The sequence below is a fragment of the Ctenopharyngodon idella genome, chromosome 14 (genome assembly GCF_019924925.1).
Source record: "Ctenopharyngodon idella isolate HZGC_01 chromosome 14, HZGC01, whole genome shotgun sequence".
Classification (NCBI taxonomy): domain Eukaryota; kingdom Metazoa; phylum Chordata; class Actinopteri; order Cypriniformes; family Xenocyprididae; genus Ctenopharyngodon; species Ctenopharyngodon idella.
This window is the reverse complement of record NC_067233.1, coordinates 10,089,921-10,107,579: the sequence shown is the minus strand read 5'-3', so window position 1 is coordinate 10,107,579 and position 17,659 is coordinate 10,089,921. Positions and strand designations below refer to the sequence as shown.

Sequence of the window (17,659 nt, the reverse complement as noted above, 5' to 3'; positions counted from 1 at the left end):
TAAATATAGAAAACAGAAAGTCCTACCGACATCGAATGAGCATGAGATAGTCTGACCAATAGCACCAAGGCTCGCAAAGGCTATCAATTTTCAGCAGTATCAGTCTCCAGGGCTCTCCTCCACCATGCAAGCGGAGCTCTGACTGGCTTTATCACAGAGTTACGAGCTCCAGTTACAACACGGGTCAGAGGTCAACAGTCAGCCATTGATTGGTAATGGTGGGCTTGGACCGGCTCAATGCCCGCAGCGCAGTACATCACAGGCACAGCAAACAGGAACACAGAAACAAGTTTTAAATGTTTATTGCAGCCCTCCATAGTAAGAATAAGACACTAGCTGACCGCTTTAGAGGACTAGTTTGTTTCAAGACCTGGTTAAAGAAGATTTATAAGCTCTTAGTGTTTAAAGAGAGGTGATGAGGGTGTTTAAGAGCCTCACACTATATGCTTTGCTCTTCTTAACTCAAGAGGACAATCTTTGTTCTTCCAAACAACAAACAAACCTTGGAGATAGAGATTTCAACAACTTAACCTTGCGTTTTAGAGACATTAGACATCTACACTACCACTCAAAAAATGGTAAAAAAGTAATATTGTGAAATATTATTGCAATTTAAAATAACTTTTTTTATATTAATATATTTTAAAATGTAATTTATTGCTGTGATGGTAAAGCTGAATTTTCAGCATCATTACTCCAGTCTTCAGTGTCACATGATCCTTCAGAAATCATTCTAATATGCTGATTTGCTGCTCAAGAAACATTTCTTATTATTATTATCAATGTTGAAAACAGTTGTGCTGCTTAATATTTTTGTGGAAACCGTAACATTTTTTTTTCAGGATTCTTTGAGAAATAGAACGTTTAAAAGAATACAGAAAGAAAATCAAGTGGCTTGTTGATGAAAGATGTGATTTTTGTCATTTTCTTTATGAAATGCAATATATAACTAGATTTTATAACAAAAGAGCTCATTTGGCACTAAACTGTACACATATACTAAGCTTAGAGTTATGGTTAGGATGAATGATAAAGTAAAATGCTCACAAAAAGAAAATATGCCTCTCATCAGTCTGGCCTACATAGTTAACAATGTATACAGTCTCTGTGCAGAACATTCATCAAAATCTAATAGCTCTTTAGAGAGATTCAAAAAATTTTGAAATGCAGTTCATCACACAGCACAGGATCTCTGCCAACTCCCAGACAGACCTCCACTCCACCTGGACATACAGTTGCTATGTTTATTCTGGAGCTCCCATCCGCCTTACAGGTGTTCCTCAGGACTAGATAAGTACATGGAATGTCAGTCTCCAAACACAGGTGCTTCTTATGAAAGTGGGCAATACTGCTTTACATTGCTGCTACATCTGTGAAGCCGGGGTTATGAAAACACAGAATGACAAAAATGTAATAGAGCATTCCTTCAGCATAAATGTCCTTTAGATATCAGACAAGACGCAGGCATCTGATCATTAATCTTCCCAGATATCTTTTTATTTTTATAGCAGTTTAAGTATCATATATAAAGCCACTTTATTATAAATCACAAAATATCATTAGACAGTGCTACTGACTTGTCTTTTATGAGCGATTATGGTGATTTAGATCCACTGCCTGCAACCAATAAAGCACATTTTGTGCTGTGTAGGTGTCAAATCAGACATTTTCATTTCCAAATGTTTCATATCAATATCCTTTCCCGACAGACATTAAGATACAAAGCAAACAGACTCTTATTGCCTAACCCAAAATATTGCTCTAAGGTTACACTCAATGGGCATAAAAATGGCTTTATTTATAAAGCAAAAATATACACTGCCATTCAAAAGTTTGGGGTCAGTAAGTTTTTTTTTAAAGAAATTAATACTTTTATTCAAAGGACAAAGTGACAAGACATTTATAATGTTACAAAATAGTTCCATTTTAAATAAATGCTATTCTATTGATCTTTCTATTCATCAAAGAATCACGAAAAAAATATTACAGTTTCCACAAAAATATTAAGCAGCGCAACTGTTTTCAATAATAAGAAATGTTTCTTGAGCAGCAAATCAGCATATTAGAATGATTTCTGAAGAATCATCTGACACTGAAGACTGGAGTAATGATGCTGAAAATTCAGCTTTGCCAACACAGGAATAAATTACATTTTAAAATACATTAAAAAAGAAAACAGTTATTATTATATTTCACACTGTAGTTTTCACTGTATTTTGATCAAATAATTGCAGCCTTGCTGAACAAGTAAAAAACTTACAGACTCCAAACTTTTGAACAGACGTGTATATCATATATAAAACCTGATATTTCAGTACCTTCTACAGCTCTATATATACCACACAAGATCTCAACAAACGTAAGATCCTCTGTGAACAAACTCTATGCTCACATATTCAGCACAGTGTCTCTGGCTGATGCTGCTGCTGCTGGTTCTGGTGAGGACAGAGGGAGGAATGTGAGCATATGTCTCCACACCCATCACCCTGACCACAGGCCCACTCCAGCAGGCAGCCAGCAGCTAGCCAAGAAAAACTAGCCAGCCATGAGGAGGCCAAGACACAGTTACAGAACACTTATACACAGCTAAAGCACATCCAGACACAACTATAGTACACAGAGACGCCGCTACTGCACACTGAGCAACAGCAATGCTGTGTTATGTTGTTTACAGTGGGAATGATTCTTTTGCACCTGCTTCAGATACGTTTGGGATATTGACAAGAATGATATGTAAGACAACCAATCAGAATTTGTATATTTATATTTTCCAAACAGTTTATTTCTTCAGTCATGCATGTATTTTGGATTGGATTATTACAGAATTGGTTTGAAACAACAATTACCTTTAAATAATATGATAATTCACCCAGAAATGAAAATTCTCTTATCATTTACATCATACCTCATGCTGTCACCTTGTGTTGACTTACTTTCTCATGGACACTAAGAAGTAATTTAGGTGACCTGTTACCACATCTTATATAAATGCATAATTTAAATAATCTAATTTATTGTTCTGATTAAACCTTTTAAGTTGCAAACATTATTTTGTAGAGTTCTGTTGACATAATAATGTTGATCATTACATCAACTTAATATCGTCTGTAATTTAAACTCAAGTTTCTGCATTAATTGGCTATTTTTAAAAATTAAGTTGTAGTAACTTAATGATATTTTCTTGACAACTTTGGAAATTAGGCAGTGGATTTCTAGTTCCCAGCATGCTTTGCATAGGATTGGATAAGGAGAATAAATGTTGAAATGAAGTCTTAATTTATTTGTTTTTAGTGAAGGGAAAGACCTGTTACTGTTTAATGCTGTTATGTTTGACATTTAAAAGAGTTTCTGTAATGTTGAAGTTTTTGTGGTTACCATTGTGCTGAAGAGTAGATGCATGAAGGTGAACACTACATTGACTCTATAAGCAATGACTGTGCTAATGCCAGTGACAAGTAATATCTTATTTGTTCATAAAATATACATGTTAAATAAGTTATGTTAGCATGAGCTATGGTAGCTGTTGATTTGAACTGAAATAGATAAGAGTAATTGCTTCCAGGGCTACAACTCCGGCAGTTGGAGCAACTTAATTTTTTTTAATTAATCAATTTAAAAATTTGTGTTTATGCTACAAATTATTAAGTTCCTCTAACTCAATGTGGCTTGTTGGTCGAACATAAATGCACTCGTCATAACTCAAAAAAAAAAAAAAAAAGAAGATGCAAACTGTTGCGTTAATTTTTTTGTTGAGCCAACACATTATTTTTTAGAGTGTGGGAACACAAAAGATTACTATAATTTTTTGGGAACCGAACAGTTTTGGTGACCATTAACTTTCATTGTATGAAAACACTGAGACATTCATGTAAACTACCATTCAAAGTTTGGAGTCAGTAAGATTAGAAAGACATGAACATATTCTTTTATTCAGCATTCATGCTTTAAATTAAACAAAAGTGACAGTGAAGACGTTTATAATGTTACAAAAGATTTCTATTTCAAATAAATGCTGTTCTTTTGAATGTTCTATTCATCATGAAAAAAATGGTTTCCACAAAATATTCATTGATAATAATAAGAAATGTTTCTAGAGCAGCAAATCACCATATTAGAATGATTTCTGAAGGATCATGTGACACTGAAGACTGGAGTAATAGAAATAGAAAGCAGTTACTTTCAATTGTAATATTATTTCACAACATTACTGCTTTTATTGTATTTTTGATCAAATAAATGCAGCCATAGTGAGCATAAGAGACTTTGAAAAATATTTAAAAACAAACTTAGTCAAAAGGTTGAAAACAGTTTGTGGGAGGTAAAGCAGAAAATGAGGAAAAACTTCTTCTTTAGAACAGTCTAACACAGTATTAGATTGTTCGTTTGAAGATAACTGATTCTTTTCCTCTGTGAACTGTCCTAACCCTATGTCAGCATTCCCCATCAACCCCTTCAATGGGCGCCATTGTGGGGCAAATTCAAGTCAACACATATTAATTAGCACAACCCAGTGTCAGCGAGGCCACTGGTGTCAGCTATATGGCTCCTCTCACTAAATCTGCTCATAATTAGATTTACTCAAACATATTTTTAGCTCTAAAGTTCAGATTAGACACAGGGAGAAATGGACACAAAGAGGGATAAAACAGATTCAGAAACAGATCTTACCACAGTGGGAATGTAATTTCCTGTGGTATGGTGAAGACCTAGTTGCTGTCTCACCATTAGAAATCACCGTGCAAAGGTCATTTCAGTGAGCTGAGCTGAGGGCATACATGAACTCACTGCTCAGAAACGCTTGTACATGCTCCAGCCACCGTTAGTGCCAGAGAGGCTGCGAACATGCTGACTGACATTAAAAAAATGGACCAGCAGAACCCGAAACCTCACAAACAAGGGAACGAAGACTAACAGTGACTAAGACAGCAAGTCCATTCAAAAAAATACCACAGTAATCATATTTTTAGTAGTGGTCTAATGGTTAGAGAGTCAGACTTGTAACCCGAAGGTTGCGGGTTCGAGTCTCAGTACCGGCAGGAAATGTAGGTGTAGTCAGACTTGTAACCCGAAGGTTGCGGGTTTGAGTCTCAGTACCGGCAGGAAATGTAGGTGGGCTCTCTTCCACTCTCATTACCCACAACTGAGGTGCCCTTGAGCAAGGCACCTAACCCGCCAATCACTCCCCGGGTGCCACAGCAAAGAACGGCTGCCCACTGCTCGCGTTGTGTGTTCAAGGTGTGTGTGTGTGTGTGTGTGTGTTCAGAACTCACTAATGTGTGTGCACTTGAATGGGTGAAATGCAGAGCACAAATTCCAAGTATGGGACATCTTACTTGGCTACACGTCATGTCACTTTCACTTTCTATCACATATTAGGAATTAATATGGGATACTCTATATAGTCATTCTGTCATTTTGTTTTGTTTACAGTGATGGCTAATACCAAGAAAAGCATGTGGTGCTTGTGCGTGCAAATCATGTCATCATGATGCAGCTGTGTTATGGGTGGTTGTCAGGGCGTAGCTATGTGGTTGTTAGGGCATTTGCTCTCTTCAACAAGCCACATGAATTCAGGTATAATTCATGCCTGTACCACAAGTATGAGTGCAACAGTCCCTGTCCACTTTTTCAGTCTTGGTTCTGGAAGTATTTTTCCCATTCATTTTTTCCACAAGGACTAAAAAAAGTCTTCAGTGAAAAGTTCTAAACCATGAACCAAACCAACCATCTCTGAGGTGAATCATAACATTACAAATTTGAAGCAAAGAAGTATTTGATATGCAGCCCACGATGCTTTGAGAGAAAACAATGGTACAATATAAAACTATTGATTTATAGACATTTATTATTGCCAAATTATTTGCAAATAAGTCTGGAGACTTATTCGATTTAAGTCAAGTTTGCTGCTAAGCTCTTTTGGCGTGGTTCGTGTCTACGGTAAAGGCGACTTGTTTTGAACTATTTATACATTATTATTAAAAATTTTCTCTATGGAGTAAGTGAATGGGATTTTTTTTCTTCCAGAACCCAAGTGTTACACTTTATAGCACCTCTTGTCATAGCAAACACCGCTAACTGTGGTATTTTGGTAGAAACTAGGTTTACTGTGGTGATATTTTGTAACTATTTTTCATGGACTGCTTGTAAATGCACTGAACAGAAACGTCTGTCACTAATAAAAACCCTATTAACCTCAAATGCAACCTCACGGCTCTTTCTGTGCTTCCTGGCTTACGGATGAACCACAGTAGGTGAGACACAGTTTGTGTTTCCAGTCTTTGGGGTGACGGACAGACATGACGCAGAAAGATGTCTGGAATCAATTCTGGACGTCCTGCTAATGTAAATAAAACCTTCACACAAACAAACACTTTCTTTTGGAAACTCTCAGGCACAGAAATGAATTGGAAGGTGAAAAAAGGTGTTCTCTGTGTGAAACATGATCCTAATTGGTTTATTATTTTTTGCCATAACACAACTGTCGAGATTCCTTTACTATCCTTTTCCTTTAACGTGACATTACCTTTGTTAGTGTTTGAAACCTGCCTACCGCATACAACAATGTTTGGTGAGACGCCATAAACTCCCAGCCACCATGTTAAGCCTTCCACAATGGGAATGACTGTAGATGTAATCCATCTAGCTCCTGTGCATATTGAGTCAGGCACTGTTTACACAAATGCTGGTTAGGTATCATTATTTCTCTGTGTATGTGGTTATCTGTTAAGTGCATATGGTTGAATGTGTGTGTGTGTGGGGAGGGATTGTTGTTTATATACAGAGGAAGAAATAAGGAACCCTTGTAGAAGGAGCCAGATCCATTGGGCTGTTTCTCATGGCAAACTTCCTCTCTTTGTGATCAGGATTATTTGCAGATGCGATGGTGCCATTGCTTCTTTCTCTAAGAGAAAAAAAAAAAACCCCTCACCATCTGCTCTTTTTCCATTTGCTGATCTCACTTTTCTCATCTCATCTCGTTTTACAAACAGCCTTGGATAAGCCCTAATCTAACTCTACAGGTCATAAGTGGTGAGATTTTACCATTTTCTGTTGTTAGGTGAGAAATCTTTACTGCCTTGAATCTATTTTGAAGCTTGATCACAACACTGCCCATTCATTCTCCTGGTACACTGACATTCTTAATAATTTGTCCTATTGTGACGAAATGGGCCAAATGTCAAAAGGTCTCAAAAACATTAAGAATGTCTCAAAGAGCTAAAGATATTAACTATTTTTTTTTTAAAGATATTCTTATTGCAAAACAATTAACAATCATCAAAGAGAGAAAGAAAATAGAAGCAGGAAGCAGCACACCAGTGCACCAGATGGTCCTTAAACTGCATTAGGATGTTAGAAAATGCTAGAAAACATATATTATCCTTAAAAAGAGAGAGAGAGAGAGAGAGAGAGAGAGAGAGAGCCCTCATCTTCCTCTATTGTTCAAAAGTTTGGGATCAGCAAAAACGCATTAAATTGATCTAAGATGACTTAAATTTAAAGATGTAAATTTAAGAAACATTCTCAGTCTTAATGTCTGGGTTTTGGACTTTCTGGGTTGACATTCAGCGTAATATTAAGGGAAGCTAAAGATAACTAAGAAATGACTTTACTCTTGCTCATTTCCTGCACATTTTGCCCTATTCATTTCCAGGTGTATTTCAGGTTGATTTCCACATTACACTGAGCCGACATCTGTGTTGTCTATAGCTCCAAGCACCTGGGCCACTGCAGGCAAACATCTGCAGTCCAAACACCACTGAATATGCCCTTACATATACAAACATGGACATGCATTCTGATACCTGCACACAAACTCCCATACAACAAGAACACACGCACATTCACGCTGTTCACTATATCAGGGGTTTTCAAAGTCAAAGACAGCGGGCCTCCCTTCTAACACAACATACTGTACTCAATTCTTAATAAAGCTATGGAAAATACTCTCCAAGATGGGCATTTTGACACATAAGTGTGTGTAATGGACCGTTCAAGCGTAATAAGTCGCGAAAGTGAACCTGAATTCAGCACTCGTGCACTTCAGATGTGCGCCAAAGAAAGCCGCCTGTCAGTACCAAATTCAGTTCTCTGTCACAGTTTAACTCATCATTAAGCACGTCCCGCTCTTTCTTCTCATTCATACATGTTTCTTTGCTGCTCTAAGCAGTCCTGCACTGCACAGATATATTTACATACATTTAAAGTATACAGAAAAATCTCTAGCGATTGACATTGTCCTATCGCCCAGCCCTACTCCACGTCTCCCATCCCCACACTTTGAAAACCCCTGACTTATATAAATGAGGATGTACCATAGACTTATGTTCTTACATAAAGCTAAACATAAATATTGCAGACTAACTCAAACCCACACTCTACCCCTAAAAAACTCAAATAAATAAATAAAAATAAATAAATTAAAATTTAAATAAAAATGTATCTTGATAAATTAATAATGTTATAATTTAGTAAAGTAAAATAACATTATTTAATAATGTAAATTAAATCATATTACTGTTTTTCCTATAAGGTTCACTTTGTTAACATTAGTTAATGTAACAGCTAACATGAAAATAACAGTAACACTTTACAATAAGGTCCCATTGTTACAGTATTTATTAAACTTAATTAACATTAGTTAAAAACCCAACTGTTCATTGTTAGTTCATTTTAGCCCAGGTCCAATAAATAATATAAGATATAACTTTTGATTTTAATAATGTATTTATAATCAGTCAGGGTTCTGTCAGTTTGTTCTGGTTTATTATTGGTTTAATGACAGCTCCTTTCGTCTTGTCTTTGTGTGAGCATACGGTTTTGAGTTCGTTTGGGCTGTGCGCTTTTTCGTCCACGTGAAATGTTGTATGTGTGTTGTATGGTGTTCAGATACAGGCACTTCGGCCTAGTTCGGTTTCGGTCGGGGTTTGGGCATTCATGTTAACTAATGTAAACAAATGGAACCTTATTGTACAGTCTTACCAAAATATCATTTAACATTGCTGTGTAACATTGACGCATATGTTGTTACATAAAGTTGTATAAATTAACATTAAAGGCAGACTATGTAGTTTTTCGCCGCTTGAGGACGCTTATTTAAAACAAAGGCATAGCTTGATGACGCCTTGATTTCGTGGAATCATGGCAGGTGTTGTCTTCACGTCAACAGCCAGCAGAAAAGAATCCAATGAGACTTGGGCAGAAATCATGTTCATGGATGAGCTAATGTATTAAAGATTTATTACCATTACTGTAGTATGAAGCAGGGTGTGGCTGAAAACCGTTGGAGCGGAACAAGGCCGCTGGAACGATTGTTAATGAGAGACAAGCGGGACACACGGCTCGAGAGCAGTGGCGCTTTTATTATGCCGCAGAATTCGGTCATACGTATATGGGGTAATGCAGTGCTGTTTTATCATATTAGATACATTTGTGTGTTGAAAGTTGTTATAATGCTACTCTGTGTGTTCACTCGGCGGTTACTATGAGACACTTGTTGCACACTGCAGTAAGCTAGATCGATATTAGCCATGGTAAAACATGGTACTTGCTGTAAATCAAGAAAACAATTACTGTGTTGAGCTATATAACATGATTAGTTTTCTGTCGATGAATGTATCCAAACAGTTGCTCACCTGTCTAATAAAACACATAATATATTAAAGCGTCTTTGGTGTTTCCATGGTTTCTACAAAATAAAACCGGAAACCGAGGGTAACGCAGGAACATGATCCGTGTCCTGGTTAAAACTGCTTATTTCTCTGGATTTAAACATTCTTGGAAACATTTGGGATAATGTAAGTACACAAGTCAACAAAATATATAACACTGTTCTAGTGGGGTTTTTTTTTTTGGATATTTTAATCCAAAAATCTTACATAATGTTCCTTTAATATATTAGGAATAAATATGAATTACAACTGGACAACAGTATATTTATAAATGAATATTAACCAAGATTATTAAATGTTTTAAAACTTTTTTTTATTAATAATTCATGAAAGCCTAACTCAGATAAACAAATTGAAACTCACTTTAAAGTGTTACCAAAAATTTTTAAGTTTGTTTATGAATCTTTTTTTTCCAAGTATGTTCTCAAATGTCCCAAAAGGGAGGTTTTGTCATATTAAACTAGCTTCTGGGGACAGGATTTCTCCTCAAAGCAGAGCTAATTAAACCCACCCACTCACATACACTCATATAAATGTATACTTCCTCACATAAACACAAACTCGCAGGCATACACACAAACACACATACATACTGGTTTCCAAGGTTTATGGGGACTTTCCATAGACATATACTGTACAAACTGTATATTCTATCCCCTATCCCTAAACCTACCCACCCCAGAAGACTTTCTGCATTCTTACATTTTCAAAAAACAATTTTATATAATTTATAAGCTGTTTTCCCTAATGGGGACCCAAATTTGTCCCCACAAGGTAAAAAATTACTGGTATTACTATCCTTTGGTCCCCATAATGTAGGGAATACCAGTACACACACACACACACACACACACACACACACACACACACACACACACACACACACACATACAAGCGCATTCTACTAACACTTGGCAGGCCGGCCTCATATGCAGCTTGTTTACAACTGTGGCACAGAGCGCCTGTGCTGTAATGTTCCGTAATGGAAAACGTGTGCTTTGCTCCTCACCTATCAGGTGCTAGAGGTCAGAGGTGACACATGGAGCCTGTTAGCATTCCAAACTCAAGATCAGAGGAAGGATGAAACTATTTATGCTGCAAGAGTAGCGTATGCTCCGTGTGCTTGTGTTTGAATGCTTGTGCCTGTCGTTTCGTCTCACAAATTCACACCATCCATCACAAAATTTCCTCTCCTCTCCATCCCTCTTACTCTCGCCATATCTTAAGTAAATCTGTAGCAGACCCGAGACTCGGGCCCTGCCCAGGCTCTCACAGCGAGCTGCATGTTTCACATTACAGGCATATTTCCACATTGTATTTTGCTAACCCTCGCCTGCTGATAAAGGGCCAAAGAGCTTCAAAGAAAAAATGCTCCTCAGCACTTACAGTGACCAAACGTCTGCTGAGCACTGGAAAATAACAAGAGCTCTTTTGACAGGACCCATGCTGTGAGGTGGAGTGGTCAAGGCTGCGGAGCCCAGCGCACTTCGACCGGCCCTCTCGAAAGTCCCCCGACTCCAGGGGTTTGGCCTTTCGGTGATAGCTACATTCATCAACTCCTCCTGGGTTCCTCCTTGATAAAATGAGAAGGGAACTTAAGGAGCACAGAGAGTGTGGGAAATGTAAGGAAAGTAGCAAAGCACTTGCAACAGACGGGCTGAAAGAGATACTTTGTTTTAAACTACATGGAAACACAAAATGGGGTGATCATTCAGGGTCTCGATGAAGAAAAAGATGAGAAAGTGTGATAGAATGGGGCGGAAGCTCATAAAGAATGAAAGGCGGTGATGACAGCTGGGCATGAGGTTTATGGTTTGGCTTAGTGCAGGCGTGCTGTCCCAACTAAAAGTGATGAGACAGAGAGCAGGTCTATGTCTGGTTTATCTTTCACACACTCACCACTACACACAACAGTTTTCAGTTCCACTCATCTAATGCAATTTCGCAAAATAAAAATTAAATCTATTGTAAATCTATTATAAATATATATATGTTGTTCATTGTTAATTCATGTTTGTTCATAATACAATCATGTAAATTCATACAGCTTAAAAAAATTACTTGTAAGTAGAAATTAACTAACACTGTTTATTGTTAGTTTATGATACCAGCTACATGAACTAATGTTCACAAATTAACTATATTGTGAAGTATTGGGAGGTTTACTTTGTAACACTCTGCTTGTTTGTGTTCGTGGCAGTTCAGTATCTCAGTTTGTTCAGTATCTGTGTTGTTCTGTGACAACGCTTGACCCTGCTTTGCTTTTTTTCAACTATTTATGTTGGCAGCGAAAAAATAAACATAATAACTGGCCAGTTATTCCTTATTAATGTCTTGTTTATAGAACCGTTGCATAACATATATATCACACTTGAAACCAGTGTTAATTTTGTTAATGAAAACTATAAAGAAAAATGTTCGTCGGCTCCCATGACTAAGACGAGACGATGAGACAATAAGGTCATTAAAGGATAACTGTGACTACATCAACATGCAATGTCGTTGACAAAAAAAGACGAGACTAAAATGTAGTTTAAAAATAAAAACTTTACCAAAATCTCTCCTAATTTTTGTTGGAAAAAAAGAGGAGATATAATACAGGACTGCTGTACAAGCCGGTTTGTGGTTGCCAGATGTCAAGAGTTTAAAGTCCCTGTGAAATCAAAATTTAAGTCTTTTAGCTTTTAGTATGAATATGTTAGCCTTAAGGTTATGAATAAGCTGGTGTGTTCCAAAACAATGACAAAATTCGCATTTAGGAGATAAAAGCATTCAAAATGAACAGTCTCTCGCTTCCGCTAAAATGGATCACGGATTTTCATGACATCACGACGCACTTCAACTTCTCATCAAATCTTCTGTCCAATCAAATGCTCTCTAGAATCTGAAGTCCCACCCCCTCTTACACTATAAACAGAAGCTGAAGCTGCGACTGAAATCGGTCACTTGTTCACACATTTACTAGTTTCTATATGGTGAATGACACATAGTGTACTATATAGGGGATAGGGAACAATTCAGACAGTATAAATATGGTTTCCATTGACATGAATGAAGTCCGTTTTCACGTTAGTGTCACGTGAACCGCCGTAGCGTGAGCACAGTCTGCTCCGGTCCAGAGACACGAGAGCACAGAGTGGATCATATGCGCGAGTCTGCGCAAAACACAAAACGTTCAGACACATTTGAATTCTACAAACAATGCTATATTTTAAAGCAATATGGAGGAGAAACGGTTAGAGATTATGAGGAAAATTGGGTTTTACGAGCTCACTGGCTCTGGCCAAGCTGTGATCTAGGCGAAACGCTACTGGCTATTTTGAAAAAGGGGAGGGGCTTCTTGATATATCCCGCCCTGTCCTCCTGTTTCATTGGAAATTACGTCAACACAGAGAATAAAGCTGCGCGTTCCAAGGCACTTCATTGGGCCTTTAAATGCCCCAATCAGAGCTTTTCTGTTAAAAAGATACATTTTCTGCCCAGTGTTTTACTTAATCTTTGCAATCTGGCTACCATGCACACATGCTCTCTCTACACTGCGGAAGTTTTATACACTTATTTTACAATGCATAGTTATTTTAATAGTTTAAATACGGATGTCAGTAATATTGACATCCATATTTCAGTTTAAACAACTAAAGTAACCCTTTCTCTATCACTCTTCCATTCAGATAGGGACGCCCTGAATTTAGTAATAATTTTAATAATTTTTATTCTCTGCTTTTATTGTTATTTTTGTTTCTTATGCATCTGTTGTGATTATTTTATGATTATTTTAATTCCTTTTATATGCAAAACACTTTGAATTACCATTGTGTATAAAAATGTGCTATATAAATAAACTTGCCTTGCCTTATACAAACCCTTTCTCATAAAGCATCATTTAATATGTGATAACAGCACGTTTGATTAGCGCTGGACTGCTCCGCTGGTCACATTATCTTGTCCAAACGGGGCGGCTGACATTAAAGTGAGTGTAGTGAGGCAGATGACACGACCTCAGCGCTGGCTGTGTGTATCTCGGGGTGTGTGCATACGACACACACAGCCTGTGTCCTGGAATAGCTCTGCTGGCCTGGAATGCATGGGTCGGTATGGGGGTTGGGGACAGTCCTGGGGGGTGAGGGGGCCTGGAATCTCTGTCCAGATGACGATTTATCAATCAATCCAGATCACTCAGAACATCCTCAAAACTACTGGCCGGCTGACAGCTTTGATTTACAGGGGGTCTGGGCCCGAGATGCGGCCTGTCTGCACCTAGTTGTTGTTCCGTCACGTTCCCCAGACCCCTGCACAGTGCTGAAGCCGCGTCTCTTCCGCAGAGCTTTGAGAAACCAGATCTACGTCGTCCATCTCAGCGCACCAGGCACAGACAGGACTTCCATTAGTGAACCTGCCTAACCCTAACCTTTGGCATTCTGACTTCCTGACCCCTCCCTAAACGACCAAAATGGGATGAAAAGACAACAGGGCTGACGCATGTTTTACTGGGTCATCAGCTTTCTGCCTATCTGCTGTTATCTATGTACCTGTTTCATCAGAGGCCTAAAGTTCTATACCAAAACAAACAGACATATTTAAACAACACTTGAGCAAGTATATTGATCAAATATTGCACAAAAACACAGGCACAACAAAATTTACAATTATGAACTAAAATATAATCTTAGCTGAATAGAAAAACTGATACTTTTGTAAACACATAAACAACAGCAGAGAAGCAGAATTAAGCTGTACTTTACTTGCACCCCCCCCCCCCCCCCCCCCCCCCCCTTTGCTTTTTTCAACTATTTATGTTGGCAGCGAAAAAATAAACAATAACTGGCCAGTTATTCCTTATTAATGTCTTGTTTATAGAATTGTTGCTTAACATATATATCACACTTGAAACCAGAGTGTTAATTTCGTTAACGAAAATGTTAAAATGTTGAGCTTTTTTTTCATGACTAAGACAAGACAATGATGAGACATTAAATTCATTGAACGATAACTGTGACTATATCAACATGCAATATTGTTGACGAAAAAAGACAAGACTAAAATGTAGTTTAAAAATAAAAACTTTACCAAAATCTCTTTATTTTTGTCAGAAAAAAAAGAGGAGATATAATACAGACTGCTGTACAAGCCAGGTTGCGGTTGCCAGATGTCAAGAGTTTAGATGGCCCAATCAGAGCTTTTCTGTTAAAAATATACATTTTCTGCCCAGTGTTTATCATTGCAATCTGGCAACCAAGAGCACACGCTCTCTCTACATTGCAGAAATGCCGCTGATGATCTTTTAAAACAGAAAACACCGACAAACAAGCAAATTGGAGTTTAACTATCTCCATTTTTAATTTTTTAGAGAAGTTCCTTGTTTTACCAGGTATTATAATATAGACAGAGAGTGTGTCCATTTATAAAATAAATAGATTTTTGCTGGTGAAATCCAGTAAATTCTACAGGAATTCACATGATTGGAAATTTCGTACTGTATAAGTATGAAAGATTTCCCTACACAGATTTTGCAACAGGTTCACTTGGACCAACAAGAAGCTGCTTGGTTTGAAGGTGACTTCTTTGTAAGCTGTGCTTTATACATTGCTACACTATTGGCAAAATACAATGGACCTTAACACTTCAACAAACCTTAACACCTCAACAAACATAGGCCTAAAAAAATACTGTATTAGCTTAAGACATATTAACAAGTGATATATGAACTAAATGCCAAAACACCAGAAAGATTGCTGGAAAGCACATGCTTTGACATCAACAACAGAAGTGATTTCTCCTCTCTTGTAAATGTCCTAACCTGCATGACTGATAGTATGGTTGCATTTTATTATTAGTATTTAGCATTGTTTTGCCCTGCTGTCCACAACACTATCAGAACAATCCTGTGATCCTTTCTTAGGTCGTGAACCACTGCCCTAACACACACACACACACACACACACAAACAAACAGAGAGGACTGGAGAGAGGAGAGGGATATAAAATTCCAAGACAGGAAAGATATATCGCCAACTGTTCATCCCAGCGCCCAAAACGCATTCTCTTCATTCTTAATAATTAAAGCAGTAAATCTTCTGCGAGAGGGAGGGAGGACGCGCACACAAACACCACTGGCTCACAGTTCAGAGAGCATTCAAACCTCAGTGCTCGATGCTGGACGTTTTATCATCGGTTCGCTTCCTCTGTGTGAATTTGAGTGCTGATATGTGTTATCCTGTCCTTCCACATGTGCTTTATATGTTGGATTCTCAGTTTAGCCCTGGGCCCCTGGCGGCGCTACTCAGAGAGCCCAAATCTCTGCCACAACAACACGACCAGGACGACAACTCCCTCTGTTGTGTTTGCTCAGCTGGTCCGGCTTTGTCAGTCAGTATCAAACTCCTTGTTCCTGCCCCTCTACTGTTATTCTTTGCCTCTGTTTAGTTTCTTTGCACTAACATGGTTTGTTGGTTCTTTTGTGCTTTGTTTTGCATCAAAGGGAACATCTCCCATGTACCCTGTTTGTTCCCTTGGACAATGATAGGGTCACGGGGTCGCTGATAACAGACGGGTACCTGTAACCTGTGAAGTTGAGGCAACCAAGGCTCCACAATAAGGACTGCCTGATGGCCCGGGGACAGCGTGAAAGATGATGGATGTTGACGGAACTGTCACTGTCCCAATCGGGCCAGTTCTGCGCTGTCAAGAAAGTTTATCATTTGCATGTGTTTTCAAGTCTTGCCAATTTAAACATTTAACTGTCTGAGAGAGTTTTGTGAGCACACACACCGAAAATGCTCACACAGAAAGTTGCCTCTCAGACAGCGTGAAAATACAAAATAGACTTCTCTTTTCGAGACCAATACACACAAAAATATGTCAAAATGCCTGTCTTGGAGAGTATTCTAGTAAAGCTAGTTGGTTAAGTTACAACAACTTAAACAGCTGAGAAGAAACCGCATGTGTATCAGAATACTGAATCTGTGCTTTATGTCTTAAAGTGACAGCAGTCTAACAAACCTGCTGCTGTCTGTGTTTTTAATCTTTATCAAACAACACATAACAAAGAAAAAATCACTCACTGCTCTCGACTGAATAACTTTTGTAACTTTAATAAGGATTAATCTATATTTAATTTATACAGTTAAGACTATGCGTTATTTTATATTTGATTGTAGGCTTGTAGATTTAGCCGTGGTATCGAGAATTGTGAAATTTCACTAAAATGTTGGTGTCATTACCCTTTTATATTAGAATACATGATTAAATGGGTCAAAAACAATGAAAATAATAACTTTTTATTTTTATTTATTTATTTATTTGTTTGTTTGTTTGTTTTAGGGAGAGGCCAGTAAAAATTTTAGCAGGGTAAGTAAAAATATTGAACCATTACCCCAACCGAGCCAATAGAAAAAATCCTTAGTGTTGAGCCCTGTCAACTTTAGCATATATTAGCCAACGTAATTTACAGTAGCACAGATTACAAACTCACGGCACTGAGTTTGAGTGAGTGCTATATCACTGACCTGCGAAGATGCGCAGACGGTTGCGTCTCGGGGTTGGCCCGAGTCCTGAAACACCAGTACACTCATCTTCATCATCGCAGTCTCCGCTTTCTAGACCCTCCTCATCCTCGTCTGCCTGGCCCTGTCCGGCTGGGTCTCTTCTCGCAGCGCCCCCTCCTGGACGAGCCCTCCATCGCTTCTCAGGCAAAGTCACCATCCGTAAAAGCTACAGAGAAAAGACCATAAGCATTGAGAATGGTGTAAAAACGGAATAAAACATTACACCTTGATGACCACAGATGTATGCTGAACATATATGCTATAAAAGCCGTCGAATGCTACTGCTCTAGGACAGGTTTCTTAAACCCCTGGTGGTTCGCAAGTTGGAAAGCTAATGAATTAAATCATAAAAATGTAACATTAAAATAAATAAAATAAAATAAAATAGAAAAAACACTTCAAATTGATTAAAAATATAGAAAGATTCCATATTTTGGTAACACTTTAC

General features: G+C 37.9%; 1 protein-coding gene across 3 annotated transcripts in view; it reads right to left on the bottom strand.

Annotated features, from left to right (window-relative positions):
- Positions 1-17,659, bottom strand: part of gpc3 (glypican 3) — a 146,158-nt gene that overhangs the window by 4,098 nt on the left and 124,401 nt on the right. For all 3 annotated transcript variants that reach the window (XM_051860405.1, XM_051860407.1, XM_051860406.1), the window contains one exon: positions 17,173-17,377. In XM_051860405.1, the coding sequence (XP_051716365.1) occupies positions 17,173-17,377 (205 nt within the window). The remainder of the gene's footprint in view (positions 1-17,172; positions 17,378-17,659) is intronic.